Source organism: Tachyglossus aculeatus, chromosome 2 (assembly GCF_015852505.1).
Source record: "Tachyglossus aculeatus isolate mTacAcu1 chromosome 2, mTacAcu1.pri, whole genome shotgun sequence".
NCBI classification, from domain to species: Eukaryota; Metazoa; Chordata; class Mammalia; order Monotremata; family Tachyglossidae; genus Tachyglossus; species Tachyglossus aculeatus.
In genome coordinates, this window is record NC_052067.1 from 145,363,046 (window position 1) to 145,378,199 (window position 15,154).

Here is a 15,154-nt window from a genome sequence, read left to right on the forward strand (position 1 = left end):
CCCGGTGAGGAGATCAGCGGTGGAGGAGCAGAGGGTGCGGGCTGGGCTGGAGAAGGACAGAAGGGAGGGGAGGTAGGAGGGGGCGAGGGGATGGACAGCCTGGAAGCCCAGGGTGAGGAGTTTCTGCCTGATGCGCAGATTGATTGGTAGCCACTGGAGATTTTTGAGGAGGGGAGTAATATGCCCAGAGCGTTTCTGCCCAAAGATGATCCGGGCAGCGGTGTGAAGTATAGACTGAAGTGGGGAGAGACGGGAGGATGGGAGATCAGAGAGGAGGCTGATGCAGTAATCCAGTCGGGATAGGATGAGAGATTGAACCAGCAGGGTAGCGGTTGGGATGGAGAGGAAAGGGCGGAGCTTGGCGATGTTGCGCAGCTGAGACCGGCAGGTTTTGGTGACGGCTTGGATGTGAGGGGTGAACGAGAGAGCGGATTCGAGGATGATGCCAAGTTTGCGGGCTTGTGAGACGGGAAGGATGGTAGTGCCGTCTACAGTGACGGGAAAGTCAGGAAGAGGGCAGGGTTTGGGAGGGAAGACAAGGAGTTCAGTCTTGGACATATTAAGTTTTAGATGGCGGGCAGACATCCAGATGGAGATGTCCTAAAGGCAGGAGCAGACACGAGCCCGAAGGGAGGGAGAGAGAGCAGGGGCAGAGATGGAGATTTGGGTGTCATCGGCGTAGAGATGATAGTTGAAGCTGTGGGAGCGAATGAGTTCACCGAGGGAGTGAGTATATGATGGAGAACAGAAGGGGACCAAGTAGTGATCCTTGAGGAACCCCTACAGTAAAGGGATGGGAGGAGGAGGAGGAGTTGGCGCTCTCTCCCTGGATCAGCTGATGGGGGCCCCCAGAGGGGCCTCTCCCATCTTCATTTGCCACTGTCACCCAGAGGTGAGCACCTGGGGGGTCCTGAGAGCCCCTGCCTTCAGGGTCTCTCATGTATTGAGAAGCAGCATGTCCTAGAGGATAGAACACGGGCCTGGGCGTCAGAAGGACCTGGGTTCTAATCACGGCTCCGCCGTTTGGCTGCCGTGTCGTCTTGGGCAAGTAAGTCACTTCACTTCTCTGGGCCTCAGTTCCATCGTCTGGAAAATGGGCATTAAGATTGTGAGTCCCATGTGGGACATGGACTGTGTCCAACCTGATTTCCTTATATCTCCCCCAGCGCTTAGAACAGTGCTTGACACATAGTAAACACTTAACACCATCATTATTATTATTATTATTTGCATTAATTAGGATTTTTTATACAGACTGAGCCCCCTCCTTCCTCTCCCCTTTCTCCCCCTCCCCACCACACCTGTATATATGTCTGTACAGATTTATTACTCTATTTTACTTGTACATATTTACTATTCTATTTATTTTATTTTGTTAATATGTGTTGTTTTGTTGTCTGTCTCCCCCTTCTAGGCTGTGAACCTGCTATTGGGTAGGGACCGTCTCCATATTCATTCATTCATTCATTTAATCATATTTATTGAGCGCTTACTTTGTGCAGAGCACTGGACTAAGCGCTTGGGAAGTCCAAGTTGGCAACAGCTAGGGACGGTCCCTACCCAACAGTGGGCTCACAGTCTAGAAGGGGGAGACAGACAACAAAACAAAACATATTAACAAAGTAAAATAAATAGAATTAATATGTACAAATAAAATAAATATGTTACCAGCTTGTACTTCCCAAGTGCTTAGTACAATGCTGTGCACACAGTAAGCGCTCAGTAAGTGCGATTGAATGAATGAATGGTATTTGTTAAGGGCTTGCTATGTGCCAGGCACTGTACTAAGCACTGGGATAGGTACAAGATCATCGGGTTGGACACAGTCCATATAATAATAATAATAATGATGGCATTTATTAAGCGCTTACTATGTGCAAAGCACTGTTCTAAGCATTGGGGAGGTTACAAGCTGATCAGGTTGTCCCACGGTGGGTTCACAGTCTTAATCCCCATTTTACAGATGAGGGAACTGAGACACAGAGAAGTTAAGTGACTTGCCCGAAGTCACACAGCTGACATGTGGCGGAGCCGGGATTTGAACCCACGACCTCTGACTCCAAAGCCCGGGCTCTTTCCACTGAGCCACGCTGCTTCTCTGGCATTTGTTAAGCGCTTACTATGTGCAAAGCACTGTTCTAAGCGCTGGAGAGGATACAGGGTGATCAGGTTGTCCCACGTGGGGCTCACAGTCTTCATCCCCATTTGACAGATGAGGGAACCGAGGCACAGAGAAGTTAAGTGACTTGCCCAAAGTCACTATCCCATATGGGGCTCACAGCCTGAATCCCCATTTTACAAATGAGGTAACTGAGGTGCCAAGAAATCATCATCATCAATCGTATTTATTGAGCGCTTACTGTGTGCAGAGCACTGGACTAAGCGCTTGGGAAGGACAAGTTGGCAACATATAGAGACAGTCCCTACCCAGCAGTGGGCTCACAGTCTAAAAGGGGGAGACAGAGAACAAAACCAAACATACTAACAAAATAAAATAAATAGAATAGATATGTACAAGTAAAATAAATAAATAAATGGAGTAATAAATATGTACAAACATATATGCATATATACAGGTGCTGTGGGGAAGGGAAGGAGGTGCCCAAGATCAAACAGCGGACAAGTGGCGTAGCCCGGAAATAAAACCCAGATCTTTCCAACTCCCAGACCTGTGCTCTTTCCACTAGGCCAAGGTGCTATTTCTCCTTGATGTTACTCATTTACATTCTCAAGGCACGACGCGGCCACGTCGAAACCGGCCGTAATCACGAAATAAGCAAAGGTGGGGGAAAAGAGGAAGCATTCTCATGGAAGTTGGACATTTATAAATTTCCAAGTGGGTCACGGCTTACAGAACGACGCATGCATTAGTCCAGAGCCGGAGTCTAAAATTATTCCAGTAAGAATGTCAGATCGTGCGAAGCAGCGTGGCTCAGCGGGTAGAGTTCGGGCCTGGTAGTGAGGAGGGCCTGGGTTCTAATTCTGGCCCTGCCATATGTCTGCTGTGTGCGCTCAATAAATACGATCGATTGATTGATTGGTTGTGACCTTGGGAAAGTCACTTCTCTCGTTTGTAAAATGGATATTAAGACCGTGAGCCCCACGTGGGACAGGGACTGTGTCCAGCCTGATTAACTTGTATCTACCGCAGCGCTTAGAACAGCACTTGGCACGTCTAAAGTGCTTAAGTACCATAATTATTATATTATTATTATTATTATTATCCCTTTATGAGAGCCTAGAGTGGCCCATTTGAGTTGTCTGAAGCAGGTAGGACTATCACAATGTACTTCTGAAAATATTTCTCCGACCAGGTCCCGTCATTCAGTGGCATTGAGGGCGGCTTGCTTATTACAAGTCACTACCGGTTTTTAGGTGACCAAATTTCTTTTGTAATTTTTAAAGGTTATAAATATAAAAGATGGAGAGTGTGTGAACCTGGAGAGCTCGTAACAGGTTTCTCCTTCAAAAATGATTTTTTTTTTTTTAGATTAGGGTCACACCCAAAATTTCCCAATTTTAATGTAAAAGATGTTTTTTAAGGCGATGTTTTTGACAGTGAAAGTGTTAAAGAAAAGTTTAGAAAAATCACATCTATTTACAAAATCCATGCTATTGCTGCCAAGTTGAGGTCAGTCTTGTACATTTGTGTGGTGAATTCTCTCTCCACCGTCATCAATATTAGTGAAGCAGTGTGGCTCAGTGGAAAGAGCCCGGGCTTTGGAGCCAGAGGTCATGGGTTCATCATCATCATCATCATCATCAATCGTATTTATTGAGCGCTTACTGTGTGCAGAGCACTGTACTAAGCGCTTGAGAAGTACAAGTTGGCAACACATAGAGACAGTCCCTACCCAACAGTGGGCTCATAGTCTAAAAGGGGGAGACAGGGAACAAAACCAAACATACTAACAAAATAAAATAAATAGAATAGATATGTACAAGTGAAATAAATAAATAAATAGAGTAATAAATATGTACAAACATATATACAGGTGGTGTGGGGATGGGAAGGAGGTAAGATGGGGGGATGAAAAGGGGGACGAGGGGGAGAGGAAGGAAGGGGCTCAGTCTGGGAAGTAAGTGCTTAATAAATGCCATCATTATTATTATTATTCCCAGCCCGCAATGAGTTTACATTCCAGAGGAGGAGACGGACATTGCTATAAATAAATAAATTACGGTTATGTGCCTAAAGAGCAAAGACCTGGGAGGCGGAAGAACCTGGGTTCGAATCCCAGTTCTGCCACTTCTCTGCTGTGTGACCCTGAGCAAGTCACTTAACTTCTCGGGGCCTCAGTTACCTCATCTGCAAAATTGGGATTAAGACTGTGAGCCCCATGTGGGACAAGGGCTGTGTACCACCTCATTATCCTGTATCTACCCCAGTGCTTGTTCATTCATTCATTCATTGAATCGTATTTATTCATTCATTCATTCATTTGTATTTATTGAGCGCTTACTGTGTGCAGAGCACTGTACTAAACGCTTGGGAAGTACAAGTTGGCAACATATAGAGACGGTCCCTACCCAACAGTGGGCTCACAGTCTAGAAGGGGCTCACAGTCTAGAAGAGCATTTATTGAGCACTTATTGTGTGCAGAGCACTGTACTAAGCACTTGGGAAGTACAAGTTTGCAACATATAGAGATGGTCCCTACCCACCAACGGGCTCATGGTCTAGAAGGGGGAGACAGACAGCGAAACAGAACATGTGGACAGGTGTCAAGTCGTCAGAACAAATAGAATTAAAGCTAGATGCAAATCATTAACGAAATAAATAGAATAGTAAATATGTACAAGTAAAATAGAGGAATAACTCTGTACAAACATACATACAGGTGCTGTGGGGAGGGGAGGGAGGTAGGGCGGGGGGGATGGGGGGAGGAGAGGAAAAAGGGGGCTCAGTCTGGGAAGGCTTCTTGGAGGAGGTGAGCTCTCAGGAGGGCTTTGAAGGGAGGAAGAGAGCGAGCTTGGTGGATGTGGGGAGGGAGGGCATTCCAAGCCAGGGGGAGGACGTGGGCCGGGGGTCGACAGCGGGACAGATGAGAACGAGGCCCGGTGAGGATGTTAGCGGCAGAGTAGCAGAGGGTGCGGGCTGGGCTGGAGAAGGAGAGAAGGGAGGGGAGGTAGGAGGGGGTGAGGGGATGGGCAGCCTTGAAGCCGAGAGTGAGAGGTTTTTGCTTGATGTGCAGGTTGACTGGTAGCTACTGGAGATTTTTGAGGAGGGGAGTAACATGCCCAGAGCGTTTCTGCACAAAGATGATCCGGACAGCAGCGTGAAGTATAGCGTGCTTAGTACATTGCGTGGCATATATAGTAATTGCTTAGCAAATACCATTAAAAAAAAGCCAGAAATGGTGAACCTGAAGCCCTCGTTACCAGAATGTTCATCAGTGACTTTAAGAGAACCACTACATATTTGGTGCAATTAAAAGTTGTTACTGCGGTAAATAGTAATAATAATCATGATATTTAAGTGCTTGCTATGTGTCAATCAATCAATCAATCAATTGTATTTATTTAGCGCTTACTGTGTGCAGAGCACTGTACTAAGTGCTTGGGAAGTACAAGTTGGCAACATATAGAGACGGTCCCTACCCAACAGTGGGCTCACAGTCAGGCACTGTACTAAGCGTTGGGGTGGATACAAGCAAATCAGATTGGACAAAGTCTCTGTCCTGCAAGGGGCTCATAGTCTTAATCCCCATTTTTACAGATGAGGTAACTGAGGCCCACAGAAGTAAAATGACTTGCCCAAGGTCACACACCGAACAAGTGGCAGAGCTGGGATTAGAACCCATGACCTTCGGACTCCCAGGCTTGGCTCTAGCCACTGGGCCGGACTACATCATCTTGTCAGTCTGTCTCTACTAGGTGTTCTTTACAAATATACGTTCCTCTGGTTAAAGTTTGGGGAACCGCTTTTTCAGGGAGGAGCATTTCCAGTCTCAAATGTCTGTTGGGGTGGCCTGTTCGTTATAATGGAAGCTCTTCTTGCATTATTTAATTTAAGAAAGCTCTGCCAAAAGCCTGTCATTAATTATTCAATCAGACTTGCAGCCGAGCCCTGTTTTTCAGAGGTAAATGCCCCCGCGCCAGAAGGAAGGACGTAAACACTCAGTCTCCTCGTATCGTCCTGAACGAGGGGTGACGTCACCGACTTGATGGAATTGACATTTCCTTTATTGGATTTCTCTGTTTTTTTAGGTCTCCCCTTAAACCATGGAATGTTTTGAACGAAGCCCAGTGTCTGGAGAAAGAAGGGGAAAGTGCCATTTTAGGGAGGCATTCGAATTCCCTGCGATGAGTCAGTACAGTAATTATTACAGGAGAACCAAGGCGGTTGGGGGAAAGTACATCTTAGAAGAGTTTTTGAATTCCCTGCAGTGAGTCAGTGAAGTAATCATTACAGGAGAGCCAAGGCAGTTTTACTTCAAGAGATTTCATGTAGCACTTAGAAGTCAGCAAGGCTTTGTGGAAAGACAGCAGGCTTGCGAATCAGAGGAGGTTCATTCATTCATTCATTCAATCGTATTTATTGAGCGCTTACTGTGTGCAGAGCACTTTACTAAGCGCTTGGGAAGTACAAGTTGGCAACATATAGAGATAGTCCCTACCCAACAGCGGACTCACTGTCTAGAAGGGGGAGACAGAGAACAAAACAAAACATATTAACAAAATAAAATAAATAGAATAAATGTGTACAAATAAAATAAATAAATAAATAGAGTAATAAATACGTACAAACATACATATATACAGGTGATTTGGGAAGGGGAAGGAGATAAGGCGGGGGGATGGGGAGGGAGATGGGGAGGAAGGAGGGGCTCAGTCTGGGAGGGCCTCTTGGAGGAGTTGAGCTCTCAGTAGGGCTTTGAAGGGAGGAAGAGAGCTAGCTCGGCGGATGTGCGGAGGGAGGGAATTCCGGGCCAGGGGAAGGACGTGGGCCGGGGGTGGATGGCGAGACAGGCGAGAACGAGGCCCAGTGAGGAGATTAGCGGCAGAGGAGCAGAGGGTGCGGGCTGGGCTGGAGAAGGAGAGAAGGGAGGGGAGATAGGAGGGGGCGAGGGGATGGACAGCCTGGAAGCCCAGGGTGAGGAGTTTCTGCCTGATGCATAGGTTGATTGGTAGCCACTGGAGACTTTTGAGGAGGGGAGTAACGTGCCCAGAGCGTTTCTGCACAAAGACGATCCGGGCAGCGGCGTGAAGTATGGATTGAAGTTGGGGGGGTTGACAAGAGGATGGGAGATCGGAGAGGAGGCTGATGCAGTAATCCAGTCGGGATAGGATGAGAGCTTGAACGAGCAGGGTAGCGGTTTGGATGGAGAGGAAAGGGCGGATCTTGGCGATGTTGCGGAGGTGAGACCGGCAGGTTTTGGTGACAGATTGGATGTGAGGGGTGAACGAGAGAGCGGAGTTGAGGATGACACCAAGGTTGCGGGCCTGTGAGACGGGAAGGATGATAGTGCCGTCAACAGTGTTGGGAAAGTCAGGGAGAGGACAGGGTTTGGGAGGGAAGATAAGAAGTTCAGTCTTGGATATGTTGAGTTTTAGATGGCAGGCAGACATCCAGATGGAGATGTCCTGAAGGCAGGAGGAGATACGAGCCTGGAGGGAGGGGGAGAGAACTGGGGCAGAGATGTAGATTTGCGTGTCATCAGCGTAGAGATGATAGTTGAAGCCGTGGGAGCGAATGAGGTCACCAAGGGAGTGAGTGTAGATTGAGAACAGAAGGGGACCAAGCACTGAACCTTGGGGAACCCCCACAGTAAGGGGATGGGAGGGGGAGGAGGAGCCTGCAAAAGAGACTGAGAAAGAACGACCGGAGAGATAAGAGGAGAACCAGGAGAGGACGGAGTCAGTGAAGCCAAGGTCAGATAGCGTGTTGAGGAGAAGGGGGTGGGCCACAGTGTCGAAGGCAGCTGAGAGGTCGAGGAGGATTAGGATAGAGTAGGAGCAATTGGATTTGGCAAGCAGGAGGTCATCGGTGACCTTTGAGAGGGCAGTTTCCGTGGAATGTAGGGGACGGAAGCCAGATTGGAGGGGGTCGAGGAGAGAGTTGGCTTTGAGGAATTCGAGGCAGCGCGTGTAGACGACTCGTTCAAGAAGTTTGGAAAGGAATGGTAGGAGGGAGATAGGGCGATAACTAGAAGGGGAGGTGGGGTCAAGAGAGGGTTTTTTTAAGATGGGAGAGACGTGGGCATGTTTGAAGGCAGAGGGGACTCGAAACCGTCCGCAGCTCATCCATCCCGCCACGCTGCCTCCCCTCCTGGCCCTTTCAGTCAATAGAGTCCTTAAAATAGAGTCTGCTTTTGTATTCTGTCTTTAAGCTGGGACTCTCCTTCTCCCCCTCCCTCTTCCTTTCTTCTTCCTTCTCCTTCGTTCCTTCCCTCCCTCTTCCTTTCTTCTTCCTTCTCCTTCGTTCCTTCCCTCCCTCTTCCTTTCTTCTTCCTTCTTCTTTCCTTCCCTCCCTGTTCCCTCTCTCCTTCCCTCCCTCTTTCTTCTCCCTCTCTCTCCTGCTCTCCCTCCCCTCTCCCTCTCTCCTTCCCCCCCTCCCCAATCCTTGTCACACAGCAGACACACAGCATTCCCCCCCAATCCCTTTCTCCCTCTCTCCTCTTCTCTCATCCAGCCCTTTAGGAGGTTGAATGAGATAAAAATGGTGCAGTAAAATTCGATTCCGTTGTCTGGCAGTTGGAAAGCCTCGTTTGCTGCAGTTTGAGTCTGCGTGACTTAGCTTCATGATGCCGTTCAGATGCCAACAGCTTGGTAGCACGATTTTATCAACCAACCCACCAGGGACATTTATTGAGTGCTTCCTGCACGCAGAGCACTGAACTAAGCATTTGGGAGAGCACAGGGTAACTGACTTAGTTGGTAGTTGTGACCCATGTGCCCTTCAAATAGCTTAAAATTTATGGAGGGGATGAATAGCAACGTTATTTAGTGCCACCGCTTAAAACAGTGCCAGTGCTTAGATCGGTGCCAGTGCTTAGAACAGTGCTTGGCACATAGTAAGCGCTTAACAAATGCCATTATTATTATTATTATTATTATTATCATTATTTAAGGGGTATACACCCAAGTGCAGAAGTGACCCAGAAGTGAGGCTGAGTCAGATGGGGAAATGAGAGGTTCATTCATTCATTCAGTCGTATTTATTGAGCGCTTACTGTAATAAACTCTTGGGAAAGAACAGTACAACAATAAACAGTGACGTTCCCTGCCCACAACGAGCTCACAGTCTAGAGCGGTGGAGACAGACGTCGACACAAATAAAATTACAAACCTGTACATAAATTCTATGGGGCTGGGAAGGGGGAGGAAACAGTTAGGGAAGGCTTTTTGGAGATGTAATTTTCATAGGGCTTTGAAGATGGGGAAAGCGGTGGTCCGGGAAATAAAGGATTTCATCTTTAGTAGCCTCTAAAATAAAGTTTGTATGCATTTTTAATAAATGGGGTAATATGGCACTTTTTTGGTTGGAAGATTGTGATTGGGGCATCACAATTCCTGATTTTAGGATTGAAAATGCTTCTGGAGCCCTCTCTTAGGGGAATGGAAGTTAGAGAAATAGGCATTCGGGTGAGGTGTGTTAACTGACCTATTTTCCAAAACCATAGGAGGGGGCATACGTTTCATCCAGACTCTAAAAATACCAATTTTATGAAACCCATATTTGTAATTGAAAATAAAGGGTTTCATGAGGAGACACACATCGAAGAAGCTGGTTCCTTATGCTTATGTCTAGCCTTGTCTTTGTCTGATATTGTTATTCCTCAGGATGTATTGTAATAGTAGATAAAAAGTTCATCCCAAAAAGGTCATTTTTACTACACAGTTTGGAGAGAATGCGGTTAGAGAATTAAGGCCCAGCTTCTGACCACGCAGGTCTGTCCAGATAGAAAGCAGACGTTGAAAGAAATGCTTGTGAAGAGGCGTTGAGTCGGTCCAGCGCTTAGTACAGTATCTGGAATATAGTAAGTGCTTAAATATCACGATTATTAAGGTCATTCAAGGTCTGAATGCTGCAGTGCAGGCCTGAGATTGCTTAAGAAAGTAATGCCAACATTATAGGAGAGCGACTGTAAGTAGTCAGTTGCATTTACCGAACGCTTACAGTGTGCAGATTACTGTGCTAAGTGCTTGGGAGAGTATTATAATAATAATAATAATGACGATGGTATATGTTAAGCGCTTACTATATGCAAAGCACTGTTCTAAACGCTGGTTATCAGCTTGTCCCACGTGGGCCTCACAGTCTTCGTCCCCATTTTACAGATGAGGTAACTGAGGCACAGAGACAGCCCACAAGCAGGTTACAGTGTAGAGGACGAGCAACAGTAAAATATTGGGTTAAGATGTCAACTTGGTTTCTCCTTGTGGTTCAGCATGTCACAGATCTATTACTCTATTTATTTTACCTGTACATATTTACTGTTGTATTTATTTTTGTTAATAATGTGCCTATAGCGTTCATTCCGTCATATTTGAGTGCTTAACTCTGTGCACAGCCCTGTACTAAGCACTTTATTTATTTATTTACTTATTTTACTTGTACATATTTATTCTATTTATTTTATTCTGTTAATATGTTTGGTTTTGTTCTCTGTCTCCCCCTTCTAGACTGTGAGCCCACTGTTGGGTAGGGACCGTCTCTATATGTTGCCAAGTGCTTAGTACAGTGCTGTGCATACAGTAAGCGCTCAGTTAAATACGATTGATTGATTGATTGATTGATATAGCTATAATTCTATTTGTTCTGACGATTTGGACACCTGTCTACATGTTTTGTTTTGTTGTCTGTTCCCCCTCTTCTAGACCGTGAGCCTGTTGCTGGGTAGGGACCGTCTCTGTTGCCGACTTTTACCTCCCAAGCGCTTAGTCCAGTGCTCTGCACACAGTAAGCGCCCAATAAATACGATTGAATGAATGAATGAATATCCTTTCGAATCATAGGATTGTCTGTTCGACTGGAAGGCACCGAGGCTAGGGATCTGGAAAAGACGCGATATCAAATTTCAGCGACAAGACACTAAACTTCTCCTTCTGTGCTGTTTCTCTTTAACTGCAGACCCTGCCTCATGGAAAAACGCAAGACAGCTTTCTAAAGGTTTCCTGAATCCACTTGCTTCTTCTCCCCTTTATTTTCCCTTTTCCCTGCATGCGGCTTAAGACTTGGGACAGCCCGGGGGCATTTTCTTTTCTGGGTTACTTGTCGCTGGCCCCGTTTTTGGTTTTGGTGGTTTTATGCGGCTTTTGGTCACTGGAGCACTTCATCAGAATTTCATTTCCATTTTTGTACCTGTGGCGAATGCAAACCTTCGTTCATTCTTATTAAACGTCGGTGAAATCAGACCTGTGGTGGACGAGGAGAAATGAAATATTGTCCTTTTAGGGACGAAGGGGACTGTCTTATTTGTGGTGACCCATCAACGCGTCTCGCGGCTTTTTTGGCCGTCTGGCAGGCGGGGGGAGAGGGGATGGTTCACTTGGAAGCTGAAGCATGGTTTCCTCCTCATAACGTCACCCGTATCCCATGGGTTTCATCCTGTTGTCAATCCATTATTTATTTATAACGGCATATAATAAGCGCTTACTATGTGCAAAGCGCTGTTCTAAAAGTGCTAGGGAGGTTACAAGGTGATAATAATAATAATAATGGTATTTATTAAGCGCTTACTATGTGCAAAGCACTGTTCTTAGCGCTGGGGAGGTTACAAGGAGATCAGGTTGTCCCACGGGGGGCTCACAGTCTTCATCCCCATTTTACAGATGAGGGAACTGAGGCCCAGAGAAGTTAAGTGGCTTGCCCAAAGTCACACAGCTGACAATTGGCAGAGCCGGAATTCGAACCCATGACCCCGACTCCAAAGCCCGTGCTCTTACCACTGAGCCATGCTGCTTCTCATGAGCCATGGGTTTCGTCCTGTTGTCAATCCAGTATTTATTTATAACGGCATTTATTAAGCGCTTACTATGTGCAAACCCACTGTTGGGTAGGGACTGTCTCTATATGTTGCCAACTTGTACTTCCCAAGCTCTTAGTACAGTGCTCTGCACACAATAAGTGCTCAATAAATACGATTAATTGATTGATTGATTGCAAAGCGCTGTTCTAAGCGCTAGGGAGGTTATAAGGTGATCGGGTTGTCCCACGGGGGGCTCACAGTCTTCGTCCCCATTTTCCGGATGAGGGAACTGAAGCCCAGAGAAGTGAAGTGACTTGCCCCAAGTCACACAGCTGACAGTTGGCGGAGCTGGGATTTGAACCCATGACCTCTGACTCCAAAGCCCATGGTCTTAATCACTGGTATTTATAAAAATAATAATAAGGTACTCACTGAGCACTTACTATGTGCCAGCCCTGTTCTATGGGCTGAAGTAGTTTCTGGTTAATCAGGTCGGACACAGTCCCCCTCCCAAATGGGGCTCACACTTTTAATCCCCATTTTACAGATGAGGTAACTGAGGCGCAGAGAAGTGAAGTGACTTACCCAAGGTCACACAGCAGACGTGGCAGAGCCGGGATTAGAACCCAGGTCCTTCTGATTCCCAGATCTGTCTTCTGTCCCCTAGGCCAAGCTGCTTACCTCGTGCAGAAGAGAAGCAGCGTGGCTCAGTGGAAAGAGCCCAGGCTTGGGAGTCAGAGGTCAGGGGTTCGAATCCCGGCTCCGCCACTTGTCAACGGTGTGACCCGGGGCAAGTCACTTCTCTGGGTCTCAGTTCCCTCATCTGCAAAATGGGCATTAAGGCTGTGAGCCCCACGTGGGACAACCTGATTACCTTGTATCCCCCCGAGCGAGTGCTTAGAACTTCTAGACTGTTGTTGGGTAGGGACCGTCTCTATATGTTGCCATCTTGGACTTCCCAAGTGCTTAGTACAGTGCTCTGCACACAGTAAGCGCTCAATAAATAGGATTAAATGAATGAACAGTGCTTTGCACATCCTAAGCGCTTAACAAATACCACCGTTGTTGTTATTATGCAGAACAGGGTACTAACCACATGGCAGTGTACTGCAGATTGCAGGAGTCCTTCCCAGACTGAGCCTCCTCCTTCCTCTCCCCCTCACCCCCCTCTTCATCCCCCCATCCTACCTCCTTCCCTTCCCCACAACACCTCTATATATGTATATATGTTTGTACAGATTTGTTACTCTATTTATTTATTTTACTTGTACATATCCATTCTATTTATTTTATTTTGTTAACATGTTTGGTTTTGTTCTCTGTCTCCCCCTTCTAGACTGTGAGCCCACTGTGGGGTAGGGACCGTCTCTATATGTTGCCAACTTGTACTTCCCAAGCGCTTAGTACAGTGCTCTGCACACAGTAAGCGCTCAATAAATACGATTGATTGATTGATTGATTCCCAGACTGAGCCCCCCTCCTTCCTGTCCCCCTCTCCATCCTCCCCGCTTTACCTCCTTCCCTTCCCCTCAGCACTTGTATATACGTATATATGTTTGTACATATTTACTACTCTATTTACTTTACTTGTACATATCTATTCTATTTTATTTTGTTAATATGTTCGGTTTTGTTCTCTGTCTCCCCCTTCTAGACTGTGAGCCCACTGTGGGGTAGGGACCGTCTCTATATGTTGCCAACTTGGACTTCCCAAGCGCTTAGTCCAGTGCTCTGCACACAGTAAGCGCTCAATAAATACGATTGATTGATTGAATGATTGATTGATTGATTACAGCCAGGAGACGTGATCCCTGCCCCGAAGGAGCATATGGATCTAGTGGAGAAGCTTAGTCCTTTATTATCGCAGTAACTGGCATCCAGAATGCTCGTCAACAGTATTAATGGTACTTACTGAGCACTTATTATGTTCAGAGTACTGTACTAAGCACTTGGGAGAAGTAATAATAATAATAATGGCATTTATTTATTATTTATTATTATGTTGCCAACTTGTACTTCCCAAGCGCTTAGTACAGTGCTCTGCACACAGTAAGAGCTCAATAAATACGATTGATTTATTTATTTAAGTGCTTACTATATGCAAAGCACTGTTCTAAGCGCTGGAGAGTTTACAAGGTGATCAGGTTGTCCCACAGGGGGCTCACAGTCTTAATCCCCATTTTACAGATGAGGGAACTGAGGCCCAGAGAAGTGAAGTGACTTGCCCAAAGTCACACAGCTGACAAGTGGCGGAGACGGAATTTGAACCCATGACCTCTGACTCCAAAACCCGGGCTCTTTCCACTGAGCCATGCTGCTTCCCTAAGTCCACTACAACGGAGGCGGTAAACAACATTCCCTGCTCACAGTGAACTTTCAGTCTGGAGGGGGAACCAGGCACTAAAATAAATAATTTATGATATATAATCAAAGGCATGTACGTAAGTGCTGTGGGGTTGAAGATGGAGCAAATACCAAATCATCATCAATCGTATTTATTGAGCGCTTCCTATGTGCAGAGCACTGTACTAAGCGCTTGGGAAGTACAAATTGGCAACATATAGAGACAGTCCCTACCCAACAGTGGGCTCACCAAATGCTCAAAGGTCACGGATTCAAGTGCATTCATTCGGTCGTATTTATTGAGCGCTTACTGTGTGCGGAGCACTGTGCTAAGCGCTTGGGAAGTACAACTGCGCCACTTCCCAAGCGCTTAGTCCAGTGCTCCGCACACAGTAAGCGCTCAATAAATACGATTGAATGAATGACACTGAATGCCCTGTGCTAGGGACACCGTGTGTGAGCCCCCCGTGGGACAACCTGATCACCTTGTAACCTCCCCAGCGCTTAGAACAGTGCTTTGCACGTAGTAAGCGCTTAATAAATGCCATTATTATTATTATTATTAGCATCTGCCCAGACTGAACTCCTTGTCTTCCCTCCCAAACCTTGCCCTCTCCCTGACTTTCCCATCTCTGTTAACGGCACTACCGTCCTTCCCGTCTCGCAAGCCCGCAACCTTGGTGTCATCCTCGACTCCGCTCTCTCCTTCACCCCTCACATCCAAGCCGTCACCAAAACCTGCCGGTCTCAGCTCCACAACATTGCCAAGATCCACCCTTTCCTCTCCATCCCAACCGCTACCCTGCTCATTCAAGCTCTCATCCTATCCCGACTGGACTACTGCACCAGCCTTCTCTCTGATCTCCCATCCTCGTGTCTCTCTCCACTTCAGTCCA

At 46.6% G+C, this 15,154-nt stretch overlaps 1 protein-coding gene across 4 annotated transcripts in view; it reads left to right on the top strand.

Annotated features, from left to right (window-relative positions):
* The window catches only part of DNM1L (dynamin 1 like), a 118,865-nt gene that overhangs the window by 36,942 nt on the left and 66,769 nt on the right, over positions 1–15,154 (top strand). For 2 of the 4 annotated variants that reach the window (XM_038761023.1, XM_038761039.1), the window contains exon 3: positions 11,078–11,116. The exons of the other annotated variants lie outside the window; for them this stretch is intronic. In XM_038761023.1, coding sequence (XP_038616951.1) covers positions 11,078–11,116 — 39 coding nt within the window. The remainder of the gene's footprint in view (positions 1–11,077; positions 11,117–15,154) is intronic. 4 annotated transcript variants of the gene reach the window in all.